Genomic DNA, 13,820 nt, shown 5'->3' with positions numbered 1-13,820 from the left:
TAGTTTATCAATATGTCACATGGGCAATTTTGTATTTTTACCTTTCTCTCTTACTTTTTTCCACTATCAAAATATTTGCATCCAACCCCTATGGTGCAATAATAAAAAAAAAAAACGGAGGAAGTAATTGAAATGTCATAAATAAAATATTTTAAATTATTTAAATACTTTCCAAAATATTTATTTTTAAATAAAAAATATATAAAAATACAAGGTATTACAACTATGTGATGCTATCCTATTTTTTCGATGAAGACAAATAGACCCTATTACATATTTGCATTGGTTGATAGTCATTATGTTTCTCCTTCTCTAATTGATAAGGTGGGCTCACAAGAAAGTGACCCATATGTGTGGTCATTTGGACACCCTACTTATCATCTCATCAAAAATCATCTTGAAGACTTGAATACAATAAAACATAAACAAATAAATAAAGAAAGAAAATCTTAAACATCATCAATAATTTATCAAGATAAAATGGCTTCTTCTTCCTTTACATCACCGCCATTTCTTTCCACCCCACTCTCACGAACACACCAACTATCACCATGTTCAAAAACACCACCACCTCAACCACCAACTACTCCGCCTTCTCAAACACCTCAACTAAGCTCAAGTTCCTTAGAGAAGCCAATTACACCCAAAGTATTAGAAACTAATAATAATACCAGTATTAAGAATGATAATGTTAAGGGTTCAACCACTGCAGATTCAACTGATTGGATAGCTTCTTCCTTGACCCGTCGTTTCGGCCTCGGCGCAGGTCTTGCTTGGGTTGGTTTTCTTGCTGTTGGGGTTATTTCTGAGCAAGTTAAGACTCGTTTTGAAGTTTCTCAGGAGCAAGCTAACACTAGGCAAGTTATGATTTTCATTTTCTTTTGCTATTTTCAATTACACTTACAAGTTCATCTTTATGATACATTAGCTACTTCTTGGTGAAAATGCGAGATTGATGACCACTTAATTAAATTCCTAAAAACAATCTAAATTTTTTTTATTTGTTCTTTAAGAATTTGAATTGAAGTATACATTGTGTGCATTTAGACCTGTTAATTCGTGCATTTAATCCTCATATTTCGCTCATACTTTGAGGCATGTCTGTAACTACTCTGTAACTATGTAAGAGCTCCCTCTTTTGCTCAGTAAAAAAGACCGGTCAACTCCTAACCCGACCCCATTCCAAACTCTGAGTTATTTGAGAGAAAGCAAGAACCTGATTTGTCCCGACCCAAAATCAACCTGATTTGACCCACTAATTATATTTTATAATGACCCAAAATCTTACCCGAATCTGACGAATTGACTAGAATTAATAGGCATACGTGCATTTGATCAGATAATAGGGAGTATTTTTATTTGATATTGATGCTTGGTGAATTAATGAGTAAAGTATTCAAAGCCAAAAACTATGCAAAAATAGTGTAGGTATCTCCTTTATATCACTACTTCGTGCTTAGCATTTACGAATTGAATTTTGAATCATGTTTATCATTTACGAATTAAATTTTTAATCGATTATACGTCACATTAGCTTTTTTTTTTTTTTTTTTTTTTTTTTTCTTTTTTTTTTGTTTCACCCAATTCACCCTTTGAACTAATCCGGATTCGGGATCAATTCTGTATGGTTAAGTTCTAGTTCCCTCCCAATTATTGTTGCGTGGGATCGAACATGGGTCCTCCCTACCAAGTGTAGTCTCAATCACATGTACACCAACAACAAATTGGCATGACACATTAGCTATGAGAGTATGAGTACATGATAAGTCGTGATGGCTATCTTTAGCATAAATGCATAAATTTAACTAGAATGATTGTGTATAAAAATAATTTTATTTGAAATAAAAATAAATTTTGATCCGTAAATATAAGTAATTTAAAAGAACAAATATAGTAAATATAAGTAATTTAAAAGAACAAATATAATAGAAAATGTAGTAAAATAATTTTAGTGCATTAAAAATAAGTTTAGTCTTACATAATTTCACTTTAGCAAAAATAAAGTGAAAAAACATGATCTAAGTATAACTTCTAAGATGTTAATGTTGGACAAGTATGTGTTAACAATTCTCACAAGTACTATCGTGATTATGTTTCATCAATAACTATATACTAAAAGCAATAACACATGTCATTTCTTGTTTGTCCTAGTTTTTTTTTTTTTTTTTGGGAATAATATTCTATTAAAGAAATAAAAAAAAAGGAATCTTATATAAAATAATTATCTAATCTTTTAAATATAAATATAATTACTGAAAGTGAAAAAAAAAATTGGCATATCTTTAACACAAATGTATATAGTTATAAATAAAATTCTTAATATAATTTTAATTATTTTATATCTAATATATTTTTCATAATCCTTTATTTTGATCAACATTGTCATAATTTTTTTTTGTTTATAAAAAAACTAATTATAAATCTATAATGGTTATTGAAAATTATTTTCATCCTTTTATAAATACTTGCTCTATTTCTCCATGTGCGGAGTTTTAGGAGAAATTGAATAAAGTAATAAAATAAGGAAGTAGTGGGATAGGTTGAAGAATAGAAAATTGTAAAAAAAAAATAAAAAAATAAATAAAAAAATATTAGTTGAGAGAGTTGGAGGAGAGTGAATATGAAATTAATAGAATATGATTTATATTAGGTCCACTAATTTTAAAAAATAAATTAAATATTGTACAAACTTTCTAAGTAAGGTAATGAAGCAAGTATTTAAAAAGGACCTGAAGTGGAAAGTGAAGAAAGTATTTTAAAAAGGAGGGAGTTCATGAATCACCAACAGAACTCAAACCGGTGTATATGAATAGTGGAATAAAGTGTTATAGGGCTTGGGACTTTAATTTTATTCATCTCCTATTTTTTTTATTATGTTTTTTTTATCCTTTGAGAATAGGCTTGTAGCATATGAATCAATTAGCTAGCAAATTCCCCCCCCCCCCACCCCCAAAAAAAAAAAAAAAAAAAAAAAAAAAAAAACTAGCTAGCAAATACTTGTCCTAAAGTTAAGAGGACACAAGAACGCTCAGCTGGATTCAAGGGATCAACACAGGCTGGCAAGGTTGCAGAATGTTTACAAAGGAGATCAATGAGCTTATGCTTGTTTTTCATTGTATTTCTATTACTTATGTTTGTAGGGGGTAATTCCCTTTTCCTGGCTGTCAAAAAAAAAAGTTAAGAGGACTTGGGTGAATAATAGGGTATGGCCGTATGGATATGGGTATGGCATAAGATGCAGTTAGAATTAATAATGGTATATATGGTGCGATGAAGTAGAGTGTTACCAATAGTTAACCTATGTACATTTTATGCTTTATTATGTCACTACGTTTAATTAAGTATATGATAATAAATACATCTAACCTTTTTCTTTCTCATATATAGGGATTTGGAGAAGGAAGAAGAGGTTATATTACCAAATGGCATAAGGTATATTTTCTACTTTATTATTGCTTAGTTAATGTAAGTTCTTCATTCTTCTAACTTTTACGAACATTTTCAATATTTGCAATTTTTGTATATTCATTAACAAATAGTTAAAATACCAACTCAGTCAAAAACTGAAATTTTTTCTATGGAGGCGGATGCACGATGCTCCGTGCATCCGTTTTCTCTTTAAAAACGCGGAATGAATATTCCGTTGTTCAGTAAATAACATACATTTGTTTTATAAAGAACATATAGTTATTTCATAAAGAACATCATATATAGCTGTATTGTAATGAACATATAGTTGTTTTATAAAGAATATATACCTATTTTGTAAAAAAAAAACATCCAACTTCATGTTCTTTATATATATATCTAAAGAACATCCGTAATATTAATTAAAAACATGATAATTAGAGGTGATCAACTTTGGCCCGACCCGACTTGGCCCGGCCCGAAAATAGGGCGGGTTTAGACAAGCCTAAAAGTGAATTTTTAGTTAAAAAAAATCCAAACTCGGCCCGAAAAAAAATCCGAAAAGCCCACTACATTTTTTCGGTTTGACACGAGATATTATGTTAAGACCCAACCCGACCCGAACTTTTTATCATCTCTAATGATAATATATTGTAATGAACATTATTTTTATTCAACAACCATAATCTAAAGACAAAATTAAAAGAATATTTCAAAATAAACAATTAACATATGTCACAAATAAAAGTACATTATTCTGACAATCAAAGAACATGAAAATAAAGAACATTATTTAATTGCACATTATGTTCATTACAATTTTATAACATGTTCTTTGCACTTTAACTGAATGTTCTTTACATTTCTATACAATGTTCTTTACAATTCTATAATATGTTCTTTTCACTTAAACTAAATGTTCTTTATATTTCTAAGCAATGTTCTTTCCGATTTTTTTTTGGAAGAGATGCACCATGTGGATCGTGCATTCGCCTGCACGAACCATGCATTGGTGAAAAACATATATGTTGTGGCTCCAAATGTCATATACCCCTTCTTAACATTGTGGTATAGAAAAACTCAAATTGCATTGATATTTCAAGTCTAACAGACATTTATGTGAGGGGCGTGGTTGATATTAAAACCTAATCTTTGGCCTTAATTATCAATTTAGAGATGGTCTTTTAACAAAAATTGTACTATTTTTGCGTTTTATTTTTCTTGTTGTTGGTGCTTATGTGCATTTTGCTTGATCTCCAATGCATGCCTATGCCATTTTATATCATTAATGGTGTAGTAGTGAAAATTATATTTATAAAAATTGATAATATAAAAATACACATTGAAATGATACAACATATTTTCTTTGTTGAATACAAATCACAAATTACAATCATTTATTTATTTATTTATTTATTTTTTTTATAAAATGAATAGGATGTGAGTACAATAAATAAAACTATTGAGGGAGATATTTTGTTTTTAGTAATTAAAAAATACAAGGACAATTCTCACATTTGTTTTCTGTTCTTGAGTTTTTATTTAATTAATTCTTTAATTTATTTCTGTAAAAATGTAAGGTGTTCTTGCAGTGCATGTATTTGTTGATTGGCATGTACATTAGTTCTAGAAGATCTACTTGATTTGCATGTATAAATTCTAGAATATTTTGCTTGTCTTGTTGCTGTACATGTACTTTTTAATTTGCATGTATTAGTTCTAAAATATTTAAATGTATTAGTTCTAGAATATCTACTTGATTTGCATGTATAAATTCTAGAATATTTTGCTTGTCTTGTTGCTGTACATGTACTTTTTAATTTGCATGTATTAGTTCTAAAACATTTAAATGTATTAGTTCTAGAATATCTACTTGATTTGCATGTTCATCGCATTGATTTAGGTACTATAACATGAGAATTGGTGGTGGTGCTACTCCAAGAACAGGGGACTTGGTAGTAATAGACTTAAAAGGTAGCGTCAAAGATAGTGGTGAAGTGTTTGTTGATACATTTGGTAAGAATAACAGATCACTTGCTCTTGTAATGGGGTCAAGGCCATACACTAGAGGAATGTGTGAAGGGATAGAGTATGTGTTAAAGACAATGAAGGGCGGAGGTAAAAGAAGAGTCATTGTCCCTCCTAAACTGGGTTATTGTGACAATGGTGCTGATTTTGGTTCCGATGTCTCTATTCCTCCCTGTGCTGCCCTTGAGTATATTGTTGAGGTTGATCGAGTTTCTATTGCACCTGCTTGATGTAATTCTTATAGTGTAGCAATTTTATCCAAAAAAAAAAAAATTAAAAATGCCTTCCGAAAAAAACTTTCTGTTTGCTATCAATTGTACATTTGAATATTTATACTACTTTTTTAAAAAAATACAAGAATCATTTAAGATTAAGCATACAATATTTAGGATGACAGGGTTATCTTATTTGTAATGTTTTATTTTTAGCTGCGTTAGTTGCTTCGATCTCTAGCCCAGGTGAATGTTGTTGGATACGGTCTGTTTGAGGGAAAGAGTGACCCTGTCACTCCTAACTTTGAATCTAAGGTCAAGTTCCAATGCTTTGCAGTAATGTTATGGAGGAATATCTTTTGTTGTTAATACCCAAGTTTTGTTGCTTGTTATGTAAGGAGATGATTTAATTTCCCAGGGGTAAAGATTATGGAATATTTTGAGAGAGATCCTAATCCAAATTCTCATGTTAATTTGTATGTTTCTTTGTATGTGTTTGTCAAGAGAAAACGTTCTTTTTTTTAATGTTTGTAGGTTCCTGTGGTTGAAGTTAGGGGCTCAAATGTAAATCAGACATCATATAAGTTCATCACTTTTTTTTAAAATCTGTCTTGAAGAAGGCTACATGCTCTGAAGGACTCAAAAGTTAATTCGTTTGTTCTTAGAGCAGCAACAGTAGTTGCTCTGAAGGAGTTGCTTGTATATTCAACAAAAAATCAAGCGACGACGTGCTTCACCACTGCTGCAGGCCTGCAGCATATCTCAGCTTCATTGTAGCTTTCCTGAACTCTGTCACTGTACAAAGCGATGTGGTTTTGTGAATTAAACCAAATTGCGTAAGTGATGTACAAAGCAATGAGGTTTTGTGTGAAGCATTGACCAAACATTTGCAGTATTCTTCCTTTAAGAGAATGTCTGAAGTTTCCTGCATCATCAGGGTGTTGAGTCACCAAAGGAAACAACCCCCTTTAAGTTTCTTACGAGTATAATGGGAGTATAAGTAGAAGCAAATTGAAAAATGATTTGCTTAATATTATGAATGTGCACTACCCTGAAGCTATATTTTTGTGTTGTTACGCACACAGAAAGATACATGATGGTTATTAAGTATGAATGCAGATGAAACAGATTGAAAACGCTATTTAGTTTAATGATGTGGAAAGGAAAATGATTTAGACAAGATTTGATTTTAAATTTATGATATTACCCTTAAGACTTTAGCTAATTATGTTATATGACGTCCACAGGTTGAAAATATTGCTTTGTCCTAAAAGCCGTTTGTGTAGAGAGTTTATGTGAATTGTAGTAAATTTGTGAAGGCAATTATATCCATAAGGGGCCTAAAGGTGAGGACTAGATACAGCCTTGAAGCAGCAATAACATGCCTGTTATCATTTTGACTCATTTGCTTTTTGACATTGTAAATTTACAAATTCAGCATTGTCCCACAGTCCCACTCAATCCTTCAGTTGCGGGAAACAAATTTCGGTTTGTTTCAATCTCATAATCTCATGTTAAACTTAAATGCCACCTAGCTAACTTTTTATTTTTATTTATTATTTTTTTAAAGATAGGTAGCTCGGACTTGTATTAAATCAAATCAAGTTCTGCCAATATTAATAGACTTTAAATTCTTGGAGTGGTATACAACATGTTAAATTATTATGTGTATAATATTGCCCTGTTATTGAATACTCATAACCACAAGGACCAACCTCTTGTTAACCATGCAACTTTATTTTATCAAACCAAACTATAATAATTTGATGTATCTAAAGGAAAATGTAACACAATGGGCCACAAGATTAATCATCAAAGTTTTTTTTTTTTTTTTGAACTACAATCAATTCTTTATGTCTTATATTGCTCATTTGTTGCAACTAATGAGAAACATAGATAATATATATTTTATAAAGTTTAATTTCAACACATTATGTTCTCAACTATATTCTATGGTCGCGTTATATTAGAAAGAATAAGTAATTAACTTATTTTATAACTTATTTTATATTCAACAATTGTATAACATCAAAATATATACATTTATATGTGAATGGAGATCTTTATTATTATTATTTTATCATGCATATTAATTTTTTTTTTTTTTTTTTTTTTTTATTTTGAACGGAATTTACCATATGTTTAGAAGCATTTGAGTTATTTCAAATATATATACTACGTATAAGCATTTGAGTCACTAGACAACTATCATCATCATCATATTATTACTTTTTCTTTCCACACTATTGATTAGACTAACTATCCTTGAAATGAGGATAATTAACATCACCCTAATATTTTTCTAAGCGATTACCATAATCCTACCACTACCTAGAGCTGTAAATTCGGGTAAATGGGTCGGATTTGAGTCGGGTTAGTGTGGGTCAGGTCATCTCGGATCGGGTCAGTACGAGTGAATGTCGGGACTTATGTGGGTCGGATTCGGGTTGGGTCATGCTTGAGTAGGGTCACGTTGGGTTATACATCTTATCGGGTTTGGGTCAGGTTTAGGTCGGGTCAATAAAAGGTCGGGTTACATTCGGGTCGGGTGAAAAACAGGTCGGGTTTTTACGGGTTTAAACAAGTTAGGGTCCTATTCGGGTTCGAGTCGGGTTCGATTCAAGTCAATTATTTGCGAATTATAATTAGGTCGGGTCATTATCGGGTTCGAGTCGGGTTCGGTTCAAGTCAATAATTTGCGGGTTATAATTAAGTCGGGTCATTCTCATGTTCGAGTTGGGTTCGGTTCAAGTCAATAAAATGTTTAAATTTTTTTTTTTAAAGCTCCAAATCAAATTGTATAATTTAAAACATTTTAAAAAATATTAAAATAAACAAGTGAGTACTAAAATTTTAAAAAAAAATTATCAATAAAAGGATTATAAGTAGTTATATGGAAGTTTAATTTGAAGATAATTTAAATTTAGAAAAAAAAAAAACAATTTGGCTGATTTAATTAGACAAAATCACTATCACCGATTCACCTCACTCACCTCATATAGCCTCAAATACGTTTAAATTCGGGTTAGTAATAGGTCGAGTTTAAATTCGGGTCAGGGCAATAACAAGTCGGGTTGAATTTGGGTCGGATCAATAACAAGTCGGGTTGATTTCGGGTCGGGTTTGTAACAGGTAGGGTTTAAATTCGAGTCGGGTTAGGAACAGGTCGGGTTGACCTCGGGTCTGGTTGAATTCAGGTTTTGACGGGTTAAATCGGATTTGGGTCATTCTCGGGTTCGAGTCGGGTTTGATTCAGGTCAATAATTTACGGGTCACATTCGGGTCGGGTCCTCTCTAGGTCGGGTTATGGTCGGGTTCGGGTCTCAAGTACTTGGGTCAACTCGGGTCTAGGGTTGGTTTCAGGTCGGGTTTGGGTCACCATTTTTTTGGATTCAGACGGGTTAGGGTTAGAGTCGGGTTAGGGTTAATATTTCGGGTCAGATCAGCTTTTGACAGCTCTACCACTACCTCTCCCACCAAATAAAGTGACCATAATATGTAATGAAGAACACAAGTTGCAATAAATTTGCAATCCAATTCCACCGCAATGAAAGGCGAGACAAGAGACTACCTTCTAGGCTTCTACACCCCAAAAAAGTTAAAAAATTTACAAAAAATAAAAAATAAAATAAAAGACAACCTTAATTAATATCATGATCTCTTCTTAACAATGTGTTTTATTACTTTTATACTTGCATAAAAACAAGCACAAAGCTAGTTCACTAATCCACACAAAAAAACATAATTAAAATGAGAATGAAGGGAACACCAAAATATTTGTTATGTTTTATGATCATAATTTCCCTTAGCATTTTTCATGCAACGTCATTTTTAGATCATTATGATGATGTTCAAGAAGAGGCATGGCTTAATGAGGATGATAGTGCTAGCGAGCTTAACATGGCCCAAACCCGAAACCGAGCTGCGGCAGGAGCCAAGTCATCGTGTGACTTCACATTGGGGAAATGGGTGTTTGATGAATCGTACCCTCTCTATGATTCAAGCTGCCCGTATCTCAGCACTGCTGTAACTTGCCTTAAGAATGGACGCCCGGATTCGGATTATCAAAAATGGAGATGGCAACCTTTTAAGTGTTCTATTCCTAGGTAACAACATATTCTGTTTGCTATTTTGCTTGTTTTTCTATTTGTTTATTCCCTTAAAATAGCTCCATGTTTGATGAAGCATACACTGTAACACTGTACAGTAATTTGACAAAATTTCCCAGGTAAGTAAAATAATGTGAAAATCTTCTAGGAAAAATAACATTAGTTCAACCCAAAAGGCCAAAAGGTTGATTCTATATTAGAGTTTGTACCCAAATTTATGTGGTAAAGCAGTGTAATGCTAGTGTCAACTAGTCATAATTTATAAGTTTTTTTAGTACAATGATACAATTTCTTGCTGTAAAATTATGATGCCACTTCTTACTTGATCATTCAAGATTTGATGCACTTCATTTCCTGGGAAAGATGAGGAGAAAAAGATTAATGTTAGTTGGGGATTCAATAATGAGAAACCAATGGGAGTCTCTTGTTTGCCTTGTCCAAGGAGTCATTCCAACTGGCCGAAAACGGGTGACATACAATGGTCCTACAATGGCCTTCCATGCCCTGGTAAATGCTCCATGTCTAGATAACTCGCGTTTCAAGCTACATTGTTTGGTTCATTATTTGAATTGAATGATTAATTTCAGGACTTTGAGATGTCGATTGAGTTTTCTTGGGCACCTCTACTAGTAGAACTAAAAAGAAGTCCTCAGCATAAGCGAGTTTTGCATCTTGATATGATTGAAGAGAATGCAAAGTATTGGAGAGGAGTCGATGTGCTTGTGTTCGATTCAGCACACTGGTGGACACACTCAATCAAGTCTAGAGCGTAGGACATTCCGCTTTGTTTGCTTTTGTTCAGTTCTGCATGATTGTTTTTTTTTGCTTAGATCATACTCTAATTTGAAACTGTTTGTAGGTGGGATTATTTCATGGAAGGAAACAGAATTATAAGCAATTTGAATCCAATGGTTGCCTATGAGAAAGGACTCACAACATGGGCTAAATGGGTTGATTTAAATTTAGATCCTCACAAAACTCGGGTCATTTTTCGCAGCATGTCACCTAGACACAACAGGTATATCCACCAACTAAATGCTTATTTAATTACCAAGATCATCTTCAACCACAAAGGTTTGTGGCAGAGTCGAGGTTTGATCCCTTCCCCCTCGATAATTAACCAGCTAAGCTAGTTGGCATCTACATATTTCCCTACTCGCACAACAAAGCATTAAACTCTGTTTTCTTCCTTTTCAATCTAATTAAGTCGATTCATCTTTAAGATTAAATTTATTATGGCAGGGAAAATGGCTGGAAATGCTACAAACAAAAGGAGCCTCTACTATATTTCAGTCACCCTCATATTGCTGGACCTACAATGATCCTCAAAGAAGTTCTAAGAAAGATGAGATTTCCGGTGTATCTGCAAGATATTACCAACATATCTGGCCTTCGAAGAGACGGACACCCCTCGGTGTACAGCAGGGATTTGGCACAAGAAATAAACCAAAATCTGAAAGAACACAACTCTGACTGCAGTCACTGGTGCCTTCCTGGGGTTCCTGATGCTTGGAATGAAATGCTAAGTGCAATTCTCTAATCTAAGGCAATTATTTATCCAATATTGTAAGCCAAGTGAATCGATATTTCTCTAATTACCTCCGCAATTATTTATCCAATAGTGTTTTGATCACAGTCCTAGTCTTTAATTTGAATGGGTTTTTAAATCATTTAGAAGAATGACAATTACTATAAAATTATAATTATGGTGTCTTTCATGAAAATATGAATTCTGATAGTTTCTATGAAAACAGCATGTAGCAGCACATCATCATGAACACATCAGTAAATAAATACACTAATATGTAAGATTAGTACAGTAAAGATAACAGAACTTAATCAAAAACTTAGGATGAGCTGAACTTCTTTTTCAATTTTCGAAGATCTTTTGAGCTCAACCCAAAAGCCTTCTCTAGAAGCTCTTCATTGATGTCAGACCCAAAAATGGTTGATGGTATTTTCATTAAGCCGGGATTCTGGCTGTCGAAACTCCCTAAAATAGCTGCAGGGGACTCCCCAACATTCATTTGGAAATGCAACATACCCCTAGGAAACACCATAACCTCGCCTTTTTCAATTACTTTGGCAAATATTTTTCCCTGAGTGTCAACAAATCCTTAATAAATTTTTCCCTCCAAAACATACGCGATTTCTGTAGCTCTTGGGTGGTAATGTGGAACATTAACACCACCCACGCCAAAGTCAGCTCGCACCAATGAAAGTCCTAAGGTGTTTAGCCCAGGGAATACATTGGCATTAACAGGTTTTGAAGTGAAACCTGTGTTTGTGAAGTTTCCTGGCAATTTTATGCCTGTGAAAATAAAATCTTCCACTGTTGCATTGCTGTTCATACAGCTTGTATCACTGGGTTTGGATCCTCCGGTGGATAAGCAAAAGTCTTCAATCGGATCCGGGTCGGATGCTGAGATTAAATGTGTATAATAAGGGTATAACCTTTGTTCTAACCATCTTCCTAATCATGGTTAAGTATTGGCTGTTGTATGACAGCTATAACAGCTGCTGCTCCAATGTTGGTATACCACCTGTCGTGCTGTAGCTTACTCGCAGGTTCCTTGTATTCAGTGACCAATGATTAGTGTTGATTGGTTAGGTGACTTTGTCATGTAGTGTTTATATTCCCAGCTAGTTTTCTTACTTTTTCTCTAAGGAATTGTAATCTGTTTTTGATCTGAATATTATCACAGACTCTCCCTCTTCTCTCTACTCTTTCTTCTCTGTTTACAATCCCCTTGCACCTGGTATTTCACTCTTTATGGTATCAGAGCCAGGTTGTGCAAAATCGGGATTTTATTGAAACCTTGAAACAGATCTTTCCTTCAGAAATTTGTTGCTAAAATCTCTCTTTCTTTCTCAAAAAATCCATCTTGATGGCAACTGATACTAATAGTGTGCTCTATTTGCACCCTAATGATGGATCTTATTCCATCTTGACAAGCGCACATTAGGGCGCGCTTTAAGGCATATAAATGGGTGATTTTGGATGTATTTAGGCCCGTTTTGGTCTTTTATTGCCTTGTTACACTCGTTTCCTTCATATTACGTGCTTCACGGGTTTCGTCTGTTTTTGGTGTGATAACAGGTATAGTTGACCAAGTTATGTCGAGTCCCGAACCATTGGTGCGTAATCAGGCTATGATCGATCCTAGTCCACCAAGTTAAGGCTTTGCTGCGGTTCTCAAGGCCTTGAAAGGCAAGTTAAGTAGCAGGCAAGGCAGAACAGTTCACAAATATGACACCTGTTCACTATTTTGCTCACAACTTTCGGTATAACAAATGATAATGGAGTGATTCCAATTGCATTGAAAGTAGACTTGAAGAGCTTTCCAACGATATATTGCACGCCTCAAACGGAGCTCTGGAAAAGAAGTTGTGACTGTTTTAAGAAGACCAAAGTGCCTGCAACCTTCCTGCCTATGCTGCACGGCCGTGCCAGATTCAGCACGGCCGTGCCAGGCATTAGCACGGCCGTGCCAGATTCAGCACGGCCGTGCCAGGCATTAGCACGGCCGTGCCAAGCCAATTTCCATGCCCGTGCCAGTGCCAGATTCAGCACGGCCGTGCCAGGCATTAGCACGGCCGTGCCAAGCCAATTTCCATGCCCGTGCCAGTGCCAGATTCAGCACGGCCGTGCCAGGCATTAGCACGGCCGTGCCAGATTCAGCACGGCCGTGCCAGGCATTAGCACGGCCGTGCCAAATTCAGCACGGCCGTGCCAGGAAGCTGCACGGTCGTGCCATATATAGCACGGTCGTGCCAATTTGAAGAAGAAACCCGGTTTACTTACTGACAAGCTAGCACGGCCGTGCCAAATACAGCACGGCCGTGCTGATCCAGGGTTAACTGCGCGCTTGACTTCTCCGAATTAGAAGACGTATATAAGGCCCAACTTTAAGAGGATTCCAGAGACAGTTTTGGAGATAGTTTTGAGAGCCTTTGTAGAGAGTTATTGGAGAACGTTCTTAGTATTAGAGATTCATTAGTTTTCTTAGAGAATTTCCTAGAGATTTTAGTTTTCTTGGATTGATTTGAAGCAAGATTTGCG

The 13,820-nt window shown here is 34.4% G+C and overlaps 2 protein-coding genes and 1 pseudogene across 2 annotated transcripts; 2 read left to right on the top strand and 1 right to left on the bottom strand.

Moving 5' to 3' along the window:
- The first annotated feature begins 371 nt into the window (after positions 1-371).
- On the top strand, positions 372-6,095 carry LOC110703769 (peptidyl-prolyl cis-trans isomerase FKBP17-2, chloroplastic-like). Its single transcript, XM_021881553.1, has 3 exons — positions 372-857; positions 3,388-3,432; positions 5,312-6,095. The coding sequence occupies exons 1-3, from the start codon at positions 481-483 to the stop codon at positions 5,664-5,666; spliced, it is 777 nt and encodes a 258-aa protein (XP_021737245.1). The 5' UTR covers positions 372-480; the 3' UTR covers positions 5,667-6,095.
- Positions 6,096-9,202: 3,107 nt separating this feature from the next.
- On the top strand, positions 9,203-11,392 carry LOC110703767 (protein trichome birefringence-like 36). Its single transcript, XM_021881552.1, has 5 exons — positions 9,203-9,754; positions 10,093-10,264; positions 10,345-10,526; positions 10,617-10,775; positions 11,000-11,392. The coding sequence occupies exons 1-5, from the start codon at positions 9,399-9,401 to the stop codon at positions 11,295-11,297; spliced, it is 1,167 nt and encodes a 388-aa protein (XP_021737244.1). The 5' UTR covers positions 9,203-9,398; the 3' UTR covers positions 11,298-11,392.
- Positions 11,393-11,539: 147 nt separating this feature from the next.
- Positions 11,540-12,754, bottom strand: LOC110703768 (annotated as a pseudogene).
- Positions 12,755-13,820: the final 1,066 nt, after the last annotated feature.

This window comes from Chenopodium quinoa, unplaced genomic scaffold, assembly GCF_001683475.1.
Source record: "Chenopodium quinoa cultivar QQ74 unplaced genomic scaffold, ASM168347v1, whole genome shotgun sequence".
NCBI lineage: Eukaryota > Viridiplantae > Streptophyta > Magnoliopsida > Caryophyllales > Amaranthaceae > Chenopodium > Chenopodium quinoa.
Note: the sequence above shows the minus strand (reverse complement) of the source record. Positions and strands in the feature narration are given on the sequence as shown.